Here is a 16,066-nt window from a genome sequence, read left to right on the forward strand (position 1 = left end):
ATATGAATTTATTAAATTATTGAATTGTTGAGTATTGAATTTGATACATTCGAATGTATATTATATTAAGTGATAAGTAAATAACTTATCAATTATTTTTGGAAGCAAATTTTGCCTCAAAAATTTGGATGTTCAATTTTTAGTTATCAAACGCTTCTAAACATATTAAAATCTGAATCTATTAAATTTAAGTGCTAAATTGGGTTATCAAATAGGGTCTTATTCTTTTTTCATGCTGGTTGTCTTATTCAAAAACTATTGACGAAGACAATTATTGGGACCAAGTGTAAAATTGGGAGACTATTCGAGTTAAAATCTCTTCGTCTTCCCTTTTCTCATACACTTGCTACTCTTACTATATCAATATAGTATTCTAGATTAGGTCATCCCTCTCATGTTAGATTAAAATCTTTAATTTTTGATGGTAAATTAGGAATTATTAAATTTGACAACTTGCTTTATCTTTTAATAAGAGTGACTCTCATGTTTTAGCACCTTTTGATTTAGTCCATTCTGATGTTGGGGTTTAGCTCCTTCCAATTCTTATTATGGGATGTTCTCATTTTTGTTTTTTTTTTATTGATAATTTTTCTCGATATATGTGAATTTATCTCTTAAAATCCTGTTATGAACTTCTTTCTATTTTTCATAAATTTAATGCAATGGTACAACTCAATTCTCCTAAATTATTAAACTTTTTAGATCTGATAATGCAAATGAATACACCTCTGATGATTATGAGTCTACATTAATCTCTCTAGACATCTTACCTCATTTATTTTGTTCGGGGAGGATTTCTCAACAAAATGGTAAAGTTGAACTCAAGCATTGTCACATTTTAAATACTATTCAGTCTCTACTAATTTATGCATCTTTATTGGAACCATGTTCAAGAAAGGCTGCTCTTACTACTGTATATACTATTAACCGAGTTCTATCTCCTATCCTTCAAAATAAATCTCCATATGAGATATTATTTTGAACTATATCTGACTAGTCATATCTTAGGATTTTTTAATGTGCATGTTTGTGATTATTCATTCTCATGAACGATTCAAATTATAGCATCATACTCATCTTTATTTTTTCTTGGGCATGGAATTGCTCATAAAGACTATAGATATTATGATTCCACTTCTAGTAGGTTGCATATTTCTCGCAATGTCAATTTATAGGAGCATAAATACTTTTCTGCTGTCCCTCAAACTATTTCACATTCTTCTTCCATACCATATCATTTTACTAATTTTCTATTAATCTATTTGTTGTGTCCCTCAATTGAGTGTCTAGGTTCAGAACAGCCCTTTATGCCTCCTGGTGAGTTGTCTTCTTTCGTGAATCCATCAAATCTTGCTCTTCCTCAATATCCCTCTCGAGTAAGAACTCAACTATCCTATTTTTGTGATTATCAATACTTTTCTGCTTTGGCGATTTTACATAAACCTATTTCATTTTGCAAAACTTCGTTTAACCCATTATGGTAGAAAGTTATGTAAGAAGAGTTAGATACTTTGGTAAAAACTCATACTTGGGATTTAGTCGATTTGCCTCATCGCAAAATTGCTATTAGCTATAAATGGGTTTACAAAATTAAAACTCATTCTAAGGGATCCGTTGAGCATTATAAAGCTCAACTTATTGCCAAAGGTTATAGTCAGGAATACGGTATTGATTACGAAGACTTTTCCTCCAGTTGCTTGTCTCATAACTGTTCAAACTCTTATTGTTATCCTTGCTATTCATTGTTGGCCTCTTTTTCAAATGGAGGTGAAAAATGCATTTGTTAATGGTGATTTTCTTGATGAAATTTATATGACGCTATCTCTTGATTTTTCTAATCCTTCGCACAAGGTTTGTCATCTTCATCATGCCTTATATGGTTTTAAACAAGCTTTTCGGTTTTGGTTTGCCAAGTTTAGCCATTTCTTACGATTCTACCCTTTTTCTTCGCCGCACAACAACTGGTACCATATTGTTACTTCTCTATATTGATGATATGGTTTCACCTATGATTATTTAGAAGGTATTCAATAGCTCAATCAATCCCTTAGTCAACAATTTGAAATGAAAAAGTTTGAATTTCTTATTTATGTCTTGGGTCTTGAGGTATCTTCAAATACCAATAGATACTACATATTTCAAGCAAAATATGCTTCTGATCTCTTGACTTTCACTAGCTTAACAAAAAGTAAGATTACTTCTACTCCAATTGAGGCAAATATTCACCTTACTTGTATGAATGATATGTTATTGGATGATCCTATGCGATACTGTCAGTCAATTGGTAGTCTTATCTATCTAACTGTTATGCAGTCTAATGTTGCATTTGTTGTTCATAATGTAAGTTAATTCAAGAGTGCTCCTCGTTCTATCTACTATGCTACAGTTCTTATAATTTTTTGCTATGTCACAAGCACCCTTTTTCATGGACTCTACTTTTCAGCGCATTCTTCTCTTGAATTTCATGTTTACTTTGATGCTAATTAGATTGGTGATCCAACTGATCATCATTCCACTATAGGTTTTTGCATTTTCCTAGATAATTCTTTCGTTTCTCAGCGTAGCAAGAAATAGAAGCTAATTGCCCAATCTAACTCTAAAACTAAATATTGAGTTTTACCTAATACTTCTCAAGAGTTAGTTTGGTTTTATTGGTTATTCAAAGACGTGGTTATTACTCATTTCCTCCTATTAGTATTCATTATGATAACCAATGTGCTATCCAAATTGCATATATTGATATTTTCCACGAGGCGCATCAAACATATTAAGGGCCCGTTTAGAATTGCGGTAGTTTATTAAAAAGTATTTCCTCAATAAAGCTTTTAATAAAAGTACTTATTAAGTGTTTAAGTGCTTTTAAACATATTGTTTGGAGATATGATTCAATCAGTACTTATTGTATTGGATAATGTGTGATTTGAAAATTTTTTAAATGTATGTATCTCTTTATTTAGTTTTTAATACAGGATAAAATGATTAAATTTAATATTTTATTTTTTAAATCACAAAAGCTACATTAAAAGGACCAAATTTGAGTTTTTGCTAAAAGTGCTTTTAAGGCCAAAAGGTTCACTCCTAATTTTATAGGATGATGTTCACCAAACATCTTAAAAGTATTTTTAACACCTAAAAGTATTTTTTTTATTAAAAGTATCGCAACCTCCGAAGGGGTCTAAGAATGATTGTCATTTTGTGAGGCAATATCTTGTTCATGGTATTTTGAACTTTTGTTTAGTTCATTCATTGGACTAGATTACTAATCTGTATATCAAATCATTATCTCTCAGTTGCTTTCATGATCTGATATGCAAATTTAAGTTGGTTTCCTTGCAATCACCTTGAGTTTGAGGAGCAATGTTAATGTAAAATATTCTATTGTATCAATTAGTATTTATTAGCAAGATTAGTTATGTTAATTAGTCTAGGTTCATTGTGTTTAATTGTATAGGTTCACTTTGTAAAACTTATAAATATAGGCATTATATCATTGTACAAATCATGAATTCCGTAAACAATTCCTCCAAAATTGATATCTTCTAACAATATATTTATGCCTTATTTTTTTTTACTTTCAAGTCCAATGTACTCATATTTTTCCTTCTTAATTTTTGCTTTCTTGTTTCTTTCATTCACAAACAAAATATTCAATTGGGGGAGGGGGCGAAAGATAAAAAAAAATATTCAATTTTAAATTTAGTTCATATCTTTCAATTTACATATAAAGGTGTATAAAACCAAGATCATAGACGTGTTAAGCTAAAGATGTGATTTTTGCTAAGTTAAATTATTTTATTTATTTAATCTTTTGGTTTTGTTTTAGAAAGACATGAAAGCAAAAAGATAATGAACAAGAAAAATGTCAAAAAGGTCACTATTGCAATTAAACGCTAAACTTTTTTCAAGAATGTGCCTATTTTAAGGGTGTATATATGAAACATCTCCACTTTGTTTTTATTTGATTAGCACACAATCGAATACACATGTTAGAACAAAATTATTCCCATCATCTTCAATCCTTTATTTTTCGCTTTCTGTCTTTCTCGTTTCCTTTTTGCCTATCAGACTAACCCAAATGGTAAAAAGCATAAGTTTAATACCACCGTTCCAACAATGAAAATACTTTTAGATTCAGTTTTGTTTGTGTCGAGCTTATATAAAGAGGCAAGCAAAGTTAGCCAAGGATTAATGAAATCAAGCATGTTGGCTATAATTTGATCAAACTATAAAGTAGATTTTGTAATTTGGTAAAATAGCTGAGGAGTTAAAAGTAATTAACTATAATCCAATACATTCTATTAGACTATTAGTAGCCTAGTCTCTATTCTTTCCTTCTCTCTCTTCCCTTGACCTGACTTTCATGTGCACTCGTTAGAGGAAAAATAAACCAAATTAAAGTCATAGTAGTAGTAATTAAACACCTTTTAACTTATTTTATTTTTTTTGGTTGCCACTTGCCAGCCACGATATCCAGGGGTTTGCCCTGACTAATCCGTTGGTCGACTCGGGTCGCACGCCTGATTGTGATGGGCGAGTCTCTCAACAATGGTGGCTACGAACGCCAGGTTTCGACACCGAGACCTGCTTAAGCGAAACTAAGCTGCTTACCACTTGGCCCAACCTCGATTGGTAACACCTTTTAACTTATAATTCTCCTGCCCTTTTTCTTCATGTTTAAGGAGGCCTTGTTTGGCAAGCAAATTTTTGGCTAGATTTGTCTACTACAAATTTTTTTTAACAACTTTGGGTACAATAATCTTAAAAAATTTTAAACTACACACTTCAAAATATTCAAAAATTTACACACTTCAAAATTTTTTTTTACAACTTCTACAGTAATAATCTACCTTAAAACTTTAAACAAACACCCAAAAAATTTACTTGTCAAACGGGCCTTTATTGATACAATTCTGACACAGTGTCATATCATCATAAATATAAATTGTGAGATCAATTTAAGAGATGTAGGTGGGTAAATTTTTTATAGCAACAGTGCGAATCTAAATATTCGCATTATGAAAGTTGAATTTTAACTTCAAATTAAGATAACGTGACATTAATATATATAACTAATTAACTACTGCGTTTGAGCTTTTACATTTAGTACACTAGTTTATTACGAGCACTACAATATGAAAAGAAGATCCCCGTAGCATCATCATCATCATCAACAAACCGAATATCAAATCAAATCCGTCCGTCCGTCCATCCATCCATAAATACAGCAAATACGCAACCCAGCGACTGTAGACTACTATTCTACCCACACTCACGCAATCTTCTCTTCCACATTTCTCCTTTTTTCTTACCAAACATACTTTATAGTGCTATGGCTGTGCTCTCTTCCTCAATTTGACTCTCCCCAAAACCCTAATCGAAAAAATTTCCTTTCTTCTCTCTCTGTTGTTGTGTTCTATATAAGCATACATATAGATTTATTGCATAATTTTCCTCAAGGAGCGGTGTTGTATATTGCTTGCTTCTTTCTCTCTCTCTCTCTCTCTCGCTCGCCAATTCTCACTATTATACATACACAAAGCTCTCTATACATATATAGAGATACATATACATATATGTATAGATAGATAGATAGACGAATGTGGAAGGAAAAGTGGGGCGGTGGGAGAGGTTGGTTGATCTAGGGTTTTAATTTCGTCTGCCTGATATTATGGAGAGATCCGATTCCAAGGACTTTCCCGACGCCTCCTCCTCATCCTCATCCTCAGCTGCTCCTGCTTCTGCTTCTTCCTTTTCTGGTTAGCTCGGCCTCCGCCTCCGCCCTCTTTTTTGTTCTTCTACTAATTAATTCGCTGCTGGTTTTCGAAATAATTACTCCACTTTGGTCAGAAAAATGATTTCTTTTTTTCTTGTTTTGTGATTCTTTACTGCTTCTCGCTTCGACGTCTTCCCTTTTTCCTTCTATTGATCTAGTTGAATTTTTTTTTGCTCTGCTTTTGCTGCAAAATTGGGTGATGCATGCTTTAAATTCGTCGTGATTGTAAATTTTCTTAAATTTTGTTTTGTTTAGCTGACAACAAGAATGGTTGTGATGGAAATTGCAGAAAATGCCCTTTTTGATGCATCGCAATACGCCTTTTTCGGCAAAGACATAGTGGAGGAAGTCGACTTGGGGGGTTTAGAGGAGGAATATGATGATATCGCTAGTATTCCTGTACTTGGGGGATTTGGCGCCCGTGACGACGATTTGCAGGAGTACCATTTGTTTGACAAAGATGAGGTATATATAGACGGCCAATGACTTCGTTTCTATGTGTGCTTCTTAGATGTCTTGCCATCATGAAATTTTGTCTGGCCTCTGTGTGTGTGTGCCTGAGATTGAAGTTTGGTTGCTTAGATAATCTGAAAGCCTGTGTGTGTTGAGATTGAAGTTTGTTGCTCAGCTAATCTGAAAGTTTGCTTCTTGGTTGTTTTACATCAAATTTGGGACGTTTACTGTATTTAGAATGGATGGTCCTCTATTTGACTTGGCACAACTTGTTCGGACATTGTTGAAAAGAACTGGTGAGAAGGGAAATATTTCTATCTGCTGCCTTTTGAATTCCGAGGTATCAGGGCTTTGAAAATGTCTAATTACAACCTATTTCTCCATTGTTTCGAATCAATTGGGCAACCCAGGTTTCTGTTTTGAGTTTGAGCCTTTACACAAACAGAAGTTGGTTATACTAGGGTCTAGTGTGGAGGAAGAAGCACTAGGCTTTTGAGTCGAAAGAGGTTGATAATGAACAACCATGCTTAAAACAAATGATACTTGTGGAAAACAGTTGTCACTAGAAAATATGGTGGTGTTGTGGGTTTTGTATAGTAGATGAATACAAAAAGGAAAAAAAAAGGATTTTTGTGTATTTATATGGTTTGTGGCTCCTATCTGCCGTTTCATATTCAAATTTAATTAGTTATAACAAAAAGTGTTGTTGCCGTGGCATTGACTTTTATCTGATACAATGGGAGTCCATCTATTTAATTAGCTATGGAAAACAAAATCATTGCTGTGCCATTGACTTTTATGTGATTAAATGAGGCTAGGGATTTCAAGTTGGAGAAGTGGACGCAACTGGGTGTTAAATCAAGATAGAAGTGTTTAGGTTTGATGTCAAATACACTTGATTAATTGAAAAAAAAAACATAATATTGGCCTTCTATTTTGTTGGACCTCATGTTGATGAGGTGTCATTTCTAATGCAGATAAATGGTTAATGATGCTGCAGAAGTTGTATGGTAGAAACTCAAGTCTTAGTTTGAATAATAGCATATTAAAATTTTTCAATAATACCTGTAAATATATCTGTTGCTCTGTAAATTTTTAAAAAATTAAATGGATGCGACTTTTTTGAAGTTTTAATGTGAATATTGTTACTTACACCTCATGTATGTGTAAAGTTATTACCATTTTGGGGCTCCCCAATAGTGTTTTGTTGGCTCAAATGTGTCTCATCCTATCTGTCTTTTCTTACAGGGATCAGGTTTGGGATCTTTATCTGATATGGATGATCTGGCAACTACATTTTCAAAGGTTGGTGCTAGTCGATGAGGTTGTAGAGTAAATTTTAGTTTCATTCTCTTTGTTATCTATCTTCCTTTTTTCTTATTTTTTGGCCCAGGGTTTGTTTCCCCATTCCTTTTCTCTCTTTCCCTACCTCTCTCCCGTTTGCTTCCTATCTTGTGAGAAAGGGCAGTTATCTTTGGGTTGAAATGTAGAAGCCCCCTTTCTCTCTCCGTGTGTGTGTGGGTGGGTTATGTGTGTACGTATATATGTGTGTATATATGGATTTTATTAATTTGACAAATGTTAAGACCTGCACAAAGGAATTAATATTTTTTGATGAAAAATTCTGGAACATGCTTGATTTATGTTGTTTAGATACCTTTCAGTCTTATGTACTCAATTTCAGCCAGTACTGAGGAGTTTTTGTCACCAAAAACTAGAGATTCCTACAGATATGGTGATATGACAGGATAAAGGTGAAAAATATACATTGATTGATACGATAAGTACGAGAGAAAGGACTTTCCTGATAGAAGCTTTCTGGTCATGTATTGTCTGTATCATAAATATTACTCTATTTCTCTCATTAGACTCAGTTTATCTCAGTTAGAGAAGCTGGCTTTCCCTCTGGAGAGTTTGACACATTTAGTTGATTCTTAACTTGAATAGTTTGGAAGCTACTTTTCCGGTAATACTATATTATTTGTGCTCTTTGCAGTTGAACAGAGTTGTCACTGGGCCACGACATCCAGGGGTTATTGGAGATCGAGGATCTGGATCATTTTCAAGGGAAAGTGAGTGCCTGTCTTGCATAAGATACTGCTTTTCCATTTCTCCTTCGAAGTTAGAATAAATAACTTAGCCCTACAACCATATTTTGCCATCTTCCAGTTTATATGCACTGGACTAATATGTTATCTGAGCAATGTGCCTGATGCATGCAATGATTTTCAATTGATCTTGTTTGCACATTAGGAATTCTGTCTAAATTTGGGGAACTAGTGTTGCATGCTATTCAATGCAATTTCAATTGATTAAAATTGGAGCTGTCTGCTGAAATGTGTGAGAAAATTGTTAAATAGTCATGCATGTATTGAGGAATGTAACCAATAATCGGCAACATTTGATGCTATGAAGGTTTTTGACTTGAATTCAAATGCTACTATTGGTTGGCAAATGTGGATATTATTATATTTATTTTGGAGACATGAGATTGAGTATCACTATCACTTCTACCTTAAAGCTCCCTGATTTTGAACATCGGTTTTTTTTTGAGGTTTTATGGTTGAATATTTGAATCTTTGTTCCTATAAAGTCATCAATCTTAACAAGGTATGGGTAGGGCTCGGTGGTCTGAGGTTGCAGTTAATTATTTCTCTTCAGTTTTGATTCTTGTTTATGTCTTCCAGTTCACGAGTTAAATCTTACTTTGGCATTCCAGATAATATTTGCTTTTTAATCTTGGCCCGTGTCACATCTTCCTTTATTGTTTGTTTCTTGTGTATACTCTACTGTAATCTGACATCTCCTTTGTTTCACGTGATGTTATAGAAAGGAAATGATGTTATCATAATCTGATGTCTGGTTCATTTTCCTGTAAAAACAATTGTGAATTCATAAAAAGGAGCCCATAATCTCTATTTGGTTTGTTTTTGGGGCTGAACAGGAGGAGAGTATATGCCTGTTGTTGGAATGGGTTATACCAAAACTGTCCAAATGTTTGGTTCAGCCTTGAAGTTGTGGCTGTTTGCTTTGTGTTAAACATCTATTTTTTTTGTACTTTTTCTTTTTTCTCCAACATCTTCCACTTTCCTTCTAGCATCTTAAACCTTTTGCACAATCTATGGTTGCTTCACTCTGGATTATCTGAGTAATTCTTCCTTTTCTTCTAGTTTCCTTCTTCCTTTTGCACCGTAAAGCTTAGCAGACCAAGGCCAAGTTCTATTTTGCCCCACTCATCACCGAACTTCATTAAGCTTCAGCTAAAAGCCTCTCCTCCCCCCCGCCCCGCGTGGCAAGAAACCATTTCAAGATTTCAATTGGTAAAAACAAAGAAAAAGAAAACAATAACAAAGGCTTATACAAGGTTAATAAACTCAAGTTGAAATGTGAAGAAGATTTTCAATAATTGCTTGCAAAATAGCAAAAGCTGGGGTAAACATCAAGTACTAGTGTTATTGGCTCATAAAAGAGCGTTCTTCCTTCACTTGATGAGGCCAGAATATTATATCCCCTTTGTAGCTGCCGTGTGTAACGACCACCATTCCTTTTCTTTTCTCATGCTGTGCGTTTTTGCATTTACTGTGGATGGAGTTTGTGTGTTTGCTGCTTTTTTCTCATTGAGAAGAAAATGATTCCTTATTTGTTTATCCTCCCCTTTTAAAGCTCCCAGGAATTGATGGGGGTAATCAACTTCAGATGCACCTCAATGGGAGAAAAACTTCAGTACCTCTTGACAGTGCTTACATGGTGCCTGTAATACCAATAAGATTTTCAATGCCAACTGGTCTTAGTTGGCTGTTTTATATTGGTAATGGTGCGCTATGTGGTACACCCAGAGATACTGAAGGCTTACTACCTCAAAGTTGGGTAGGGGCAATGCTCACTTTTTGTTCTCTACAACCTAAGATGCACATTGATGTTGTGGAAAGAAAAATATGGTTGTCATGAACCTTGATACAGAATATGGCTAGCGGCGATGCTCACTTTTTGTTCTCTACAACCTAAGATGCACATTGATGTTGTGGAAAGAAAAATATGGTTGTCATGAACCTTGATTCTGAATATGGGATAGATTTGAACAGAAAGGTGTTCATGCTAATTGCTAGGTAATGAGGAGAGAAAATTGATGTTCAATAGCAATCTGATGTAGAAGGTGATGGTTCTCTTTGCACTTAAAAAATTGTTGTCTAGGACCCAAAGTCTTAATAGTGGTAAACTGGTGATAGTGTACTCGTGGCATGTGGACTATACATGGTTATTGATGATAAGAAATGATGAAGGCATGCCATGAGGTCAGTATGGTAGGATACAAGGGAGATGATTGGTAAACAAAAATCTAGAGAAAGAGGAGAAACTAGTTATTTTAAAATAATGAAATGTTGCCACACACTGATGTTTCCTCACGTTTTTTCTTTTACTGATGATTATGATTCCCTTTAGAGAAAACTGAATCCTTATGATCATGCAATTTCATAACTATGAATGGTGTGACAGGATTAATCTTTTTAGCTTTGATAAGCACTTTCGTTTTGAAACCAACTTTATGGAACGGGGTGCACATTCAATTATGGTAATCAATTATTTCTGGGTAATAGCAGGTGGAGGTTTAGTGTGAATTAGAATTATATCTATGTAATACCTTGATCTCATGGAAATCTGTCAACATAATCCAATGATTTTAACTTTTGTCAAACTAACGCTTGCTAGCCACCATTCAAACCCTCAACATGAGTGCCCAAGTAATTTTAGAATCTTCTTGGTATCTCTTTGATATTCTAGGTGAAGGTTTCCTCTTACTCAAATATAGTTAAATTAGTCTGAAGGGGGTTTTATTACACCATTCAAATATTCAAATGTCTTTGTATTTTAAATTACTTGCACCTACGCTTTTACTTGTGTAGATATGGACTAAAGCTAGATGGACTGTTGAGCATGAGTATGTCATTGATAAGGAATGGGTACCTCTGATTCTTATCCTTAGTTGAACTAATACTTTTGTTCAAATTAAACTGCTTATAACTATTGGATTGGGATTCTAGTGGCAAGATTATTGAGCTTACAAGCGTAGTTCATCTTTGAGAGGAGAGTGGAACTGCAGGCAACCTTATTGAATTACAAAATAGGTAAAACTGCAGGGGTTAGTAGAAGTATTCTTGGTCATGAATGGAAGAAAAGCTGATGCTATCTCTCTCTCTTAGGAGCTTTAGTAACTTGCTTGACTTTATGACTTGCTATTGTCTGCTGCTTGTGCAATTGCTGCTGATTTTAATTGTATATGAACCCCTTTTCTGCTGGTTCTCTGGTTAACATGAACCTGTGCAGGTTCATCTGCTGCAGAATGGGTGCAGGAGTCAGATTTTCCAGAGTGGCGAGACCATATGTCTGACTCAGAGTTTTACCCAGAAGGTAAGAGATGGTCGTCACAGCCTCAGCTTTCCTCTGGAAAGCCATTGTATAGAACATCTTCCTATCCACTGCAGCAGCAACAGCTGCAAAGAACATCATCGTACCCTCAGCAGCAACCACAGCTGCAACACTTTGCCAGTGAACCTATTATTGTGCCCAAGTCTTCTTTCACTTCCTTCCCACCACCTGGTGGCAGATCTGAACAAGCTTCTCCAAGCGGCTATTCACCTCACATGAACATTTCATCTCTTGCTAGTGGGTCTCACTCACCCTTCTCAGCACCAAATGTCTCTCATTTATCCAACTCCAATATGCATCTGGCTGGATTGCCTCATGGGTTTCCTTATGGTAGAAATATGGCTCAATTAACTCCCCTGAACGCTCGGTCACAGAACCAGTGGACTGGCCCTGGTAACCTTTTTGATGGGGGTCATTCTAACATGTTAAACAGTTTTTTGTATCAACAATTGCCTTTCCAGAATGGATTATTGCCACCACATTTAATGTCAACCCAGCAGCAGTTGCAGCAAGCAAGACTTCACCTTTCAGTTCAACCATCCGTAGCCCATTTCTCAGCACTTCGATCTCAGCTTTATAACAGCTTTCCTTCACCAGCACACCTGAGTAAATACGGTTTAGCTAATATGAAGGATTCAAGACCCAAATCAACAAAGAAGGGTAAGCACAATGTGCGCTTTTCTCAACAAGGCTCAGATGCTGGTAGCCAGAGGAGTGATAGTAACTGGCCTCAGTTCAGATCCAAGTATATGACAGCTGATGAAATAGAGAGTATTCTTAAAATGCAACATTCTGCAGCCCATTCCAATGACCCATATGTGGATGATTATTACCACCAAGCTCGTCTTGCAAAGAAAGCAGCCGAATTGGGGTCAGAGCACCGTTTCTGCCCGGCCCAGACAAGAGAGTCATCCTCTAGATCCCGTAATAGTACAGAATCACAGCCTCATCTCCATGTTGATGCTCTTGGAAGGGTTTCCTTCTCATCTGTTCGTAGGCCCCAACCACTCCTTGAAGTTGACCCACCTGCCTCAGCTTGTGGTGATGGCACTGGAGAACAGAAAACGTCAGATAAGCCTTTAGAGCAAGAACCGATGCTTGCAGCCAGAATTACAATAGAAGATGGCCTTTATCTTCTGCTTGATGTTGATGACATTGACAGGCTTTTACAATTCAGTCAGCCTCAAGATGGTGGTGCTCAGCTCAGGCGGAGGCGGCAGGTCCTCCTAGAAGGCTTGGCAGCTTCACTACAGCTTGTTGATCCACTTGGAAAAAGCGGCAGCTCAGCTGGGCTGGCTCCCAAGGATGACATTGTGTTCCTGCGATTGGTCTCTCTTCCCAAAGGCCGAAAACTAATTTCCAGGTTCATTCAACTTCTTTTTCCTGGTGTTGAGCTGGCCCGAATAGTTTGTATGGCTATCTTCCGTCATCTAAGATTTTTGTTCGGTGGCCTTCCTTCTGATTCAGAAGCAGCCGAGACCATCATTAATCTTGCACAAACAGTTTCAGCATGTGTTAGTGGAATGGATCTTAATTCTCTGAGTGCTTGTCTTGCTGCTGTAGTCTGTTCCTCAGAACAGCCACCTCTCCGACCACTTGGAAGTGCTGCTGGAGATGGGGCCTCGATTATCTTGAAAGCTGTGCTAGAAAGGGCAACTCACTTATTAACTGAATCCAAGGCTGCTGGCAACTACAGCATTCCTAATCCTGCCCTGTGGCAGGCATCCTTTGATGCCTTCTTTGGTCTTCTTACCAAGTATTGCCTCAGTAAATATGATAGTATTGTGCAATCAATATTTAACCAGAACCAGCCAGATGCGGAGATGAATGTTCCGGAGGCTGCAAGAGCTGTTAGCAGGGAAATGCCTGTGGAGCTCTTACGTGCTAGTCTTCCACACACTGATGAGCGCCAGAGGAAGCTGCTGCTGAACTTTGCTCAGAGATCCATGCCGCTGACTGGTTTTAATGCTCATGGTGGGAGCAGCGGACAAATAAATCCGGAATCTGTGAAAGGTTAGCTGTGGTGGCAAGGTGCAACATCAATGTGGAGGCTGTAAATCCTTTGTGGAAGTCATTCTCTGGTTGCTTCCGCTGTTGGGTGCTTTGCTCTTTTAATGAAATGATTGCAAAGCCGAGAGAGAAATGAGAGGGGTACCATAATGCTTTGGTGTCATTTTTGTGGCCAAGGTTACAACATGATATCCCTCCTTGTCTGCCTTCTCTTTTCCTCTCTCCCCCTTATCTCTCCCTCTCCCTCTCCTCTCACTTCCCCTCTTCTCTCAGTTTATTTCCTGCATACTCTGATGAACATATTGTCGTGATTAACTGTGTAATATGTTGCAAGATCTTGAAAGGGTTTAGAAACGAAATCTTTTTTATCCAGGGAGCCTTATTTTTATGCTCTCATGACCCTCACGAACCCTGCATAGATAAGGTTAGAATGTACAGGCTACTCGTCAAACTTGAAAGTAATCCTAGCGTTTTCTCGTTTGTTGGCTGATTCTTCCTCTTTTCGCGAGGGGCTTGAAGGGGTCTCAAGGAATGAAGAAAGAAGAATCTTATTCATCTGCTGTGCCTGATTCTATTGCCAAGATGAAGGTCGTTTAGTTCTGCCTAGTTTTCATAGGTATTACTGCGGTGAACTTTTCATTGAAAACATTGTAATAAACAGAAAGGTTTTCGCTTGACCCTTTCTGAATCATGTGTTTCGTGCAATTTCTGGTGCTTTTTTCCTTTGCTTTTCTCTCTTTTTTTTTTTTGTTATTTTCTTTTTTCAAGCCATTGATCCTGACGATTACTATTGTATTTTTGGCTGGAGCATCTGTTTCGAAGAGGCTACGAAGGGTGAGGAGCTCCAAATTTTGGTGGAAAGCCCTGCCTTCTGACAGTCGGGTTCAGAGCTGAAAGTGGTCCCTAACGTTGTTTCCCTCATGTTTCAGACAGGGAGAAGGAGAGAGACGGGAGTTGTCCCTTGCTTCTGCGGTGGAAGTTTGTTTCTGTCTGTGACGTGATAAAAATTACTATTATTGCTTCTACATGTCGGTTTGTGCTAGTCTTTTTAAGCTGAGTAGTGCGTACCGCTGAAGAATCGACTCAAACGATGTATATATATATATATATATCAGCTGATATGGTATGGGAATCTGCAAAACTAGTAATGTAGCCAGTTTCAGCCTTCACAGGGTGACATTTTAAGAGTAGAAACAAAGCATCCTGTTAGAAACCTCAACATCAAGAACGAACTTACACCAAACCAAAGAAAGACTAGGCGATGGTCGAGATGTCCGGAGATTCAGAAAAATTGTTCTTCAATTATTATTAAAGTGACAAAGCTTTCGACAATCCATTTTTAAGGTTGCATTTGCAATTCAAGTCACTTGTCACAGAGTCGTCACCACGTTACTTGTGATCGATTTGTGTGGGGACTTTTCATGGAGTTAGGCAGGGGAAGAAGCCTATCTTTCTTTCATTAATTTGATTGGTATCTACATGGGAATTAAGCTGCTGTTAGGTGAGCTCCAAATTACTGATTCCCTACCATTACTGTCAAGTTTTGACTTTAAGATCTTGTGGGAATAATACCATGAAGTTGGGTAATTTGAATAACAATTAAAAAAGGGACTAGAAGCAGTACATTATACGAAAGAAAGGGTGGTGTACGTTGACACGGACAATATGATTTTCAAAATCAAGTAACTTATGTTTTCTTTGAAAAAAAAATTCAATTGACTTTATAAAGAATGTAAAGAAACATAGAAGTTCTATATTGTTTATTACACTTATGAAAATCATAAGAAAGAATGCTCAAATAAGAATGTTTTGTATTCTCCCTATAGAAGTTCCTATGTTCGTTGCAATTGTTGTGCACAGAAAATTCTTGTGTTATTACATTTCTGTGTGGTCTTTGCCATAATAACAAAATAATACATTCTGCCGGCGAGGGTACACCGGAGACCTCGCTTGAATTTTCAGGAAAAGAAGAAATCTAACTGTATCGCATGTTGCTATAGAGAAGAGTCAAATTTGAAGAATGTTAAAGGCCAACTAAATTATTACTACAAGAAGATAATAAGATCAGTATTATTTTTGGTTGACTATTATAACTTGGGTATTACGATGTCAAAGAATGAAAGGTTGTCATTGTTGAATTTTTATCCATGTTAGCATAGCTGTTTGCATAAAAATATTATAGTTCTTCCATTCCATGGCAACTTCCTCCCTCCCTTTCTTAACCATAAGACTAGGACTACGTCTAATCTCTCTCTCTCTCTCTCTCTCTCTCTCTCTCTCTCTATATATATATATATATATATATATATATATATATATATATATATATCACAAAATTAGTGATTGATTGGCTGGTGTATATTCGTGGGGTTGGGGGGCTGTTTAATTTTGTGAATAATATTAATT

At 36.4% G+C, this 16,066-nt stretch overlaps 1 protein-coding gene across 2 annotated transcripts; it reads left to right on the top strand.

Moving 5' to 3' along the window:
• The first annotated feature begins 5,220 nt into the window (after positions 1 to 5,220).
• On the top strand, positions 5,221 to 14,383 carry LOC113688483 (protein PAT1 homolog 1). 2 transcript variants are annotated; one of them, XR_003447971.2, is made up of 6 exons: positions 5,221 to 5,756; positions 6,063 to 6,238; positions 7,475 to 7,531; positions 8,223 to 8,298; positions 11,549 to 14,084; positions 14,180 to 14,383. XR_003447971.2 is itself a non-coding variant. In XM_027206301.2 (5 exons), exons 1-5 carry the CDS (start codon positions 5,669 to 5,671, stop codon positions 13,666 to 13,668), a joined length of 2,517 nt encoding a protein of 838 aa, XP_027062102.1. In that variant the 5' UTR covers positions 5,221 to 5,668; the 3' UTR covers positions 13,669 to 14,383. The 2 variants fall into 2 exon arrangements, 1 of the variants encoding a protein (XP_027062102.1); XM_027206301.2 differs by having other exon boundaries at positions 11,549 to 14,383.
• The last annotated feature ends 1,683 nt before the right edge of the window (positions 14,384 to 16,066 follow it).

Source organism: Coffea arabica, chromosome 5e (genome assembly GCF_036785885.1).
Source record: "Coffea arabica cultivar ET-39 chromosome 5e, Coffea Arabica ET-39 HiFi, whole genome shotgun sequence".
Lineage (NCBI taxonomy): Eukaryota > Viridiplantae > Streptophyta > Magnoliopsida > Gentianales > Rubiaceae > Coffea > Coffea arabica.

Excerpts from the sequence above, each read along its gene's own strand:
- LOC113688483 (XM_027206301.2), top strand. The coding sequence starts at position 5,669 with ATGGAGAGATCCGATTCCAAGGACTTTCCCGACGCCTCCTCCTCATCC. Across the intron at positions 5,757-6,062 it reads TTCTGCTTCTTCCTTTTCTG|AAAATGCCCTTTTTGATGCA; the intron begins GTTAGCTCGGCC and ends TGGAAATTGCAG. Across the intron at positions 8,299-11,548 it reads TGGATCATTTTCAAGGGAAA|GTTCATCTGCTGCAGAATGG; the intron begins GTGAGTGCCTGT and ends GAACCTGTGCAG.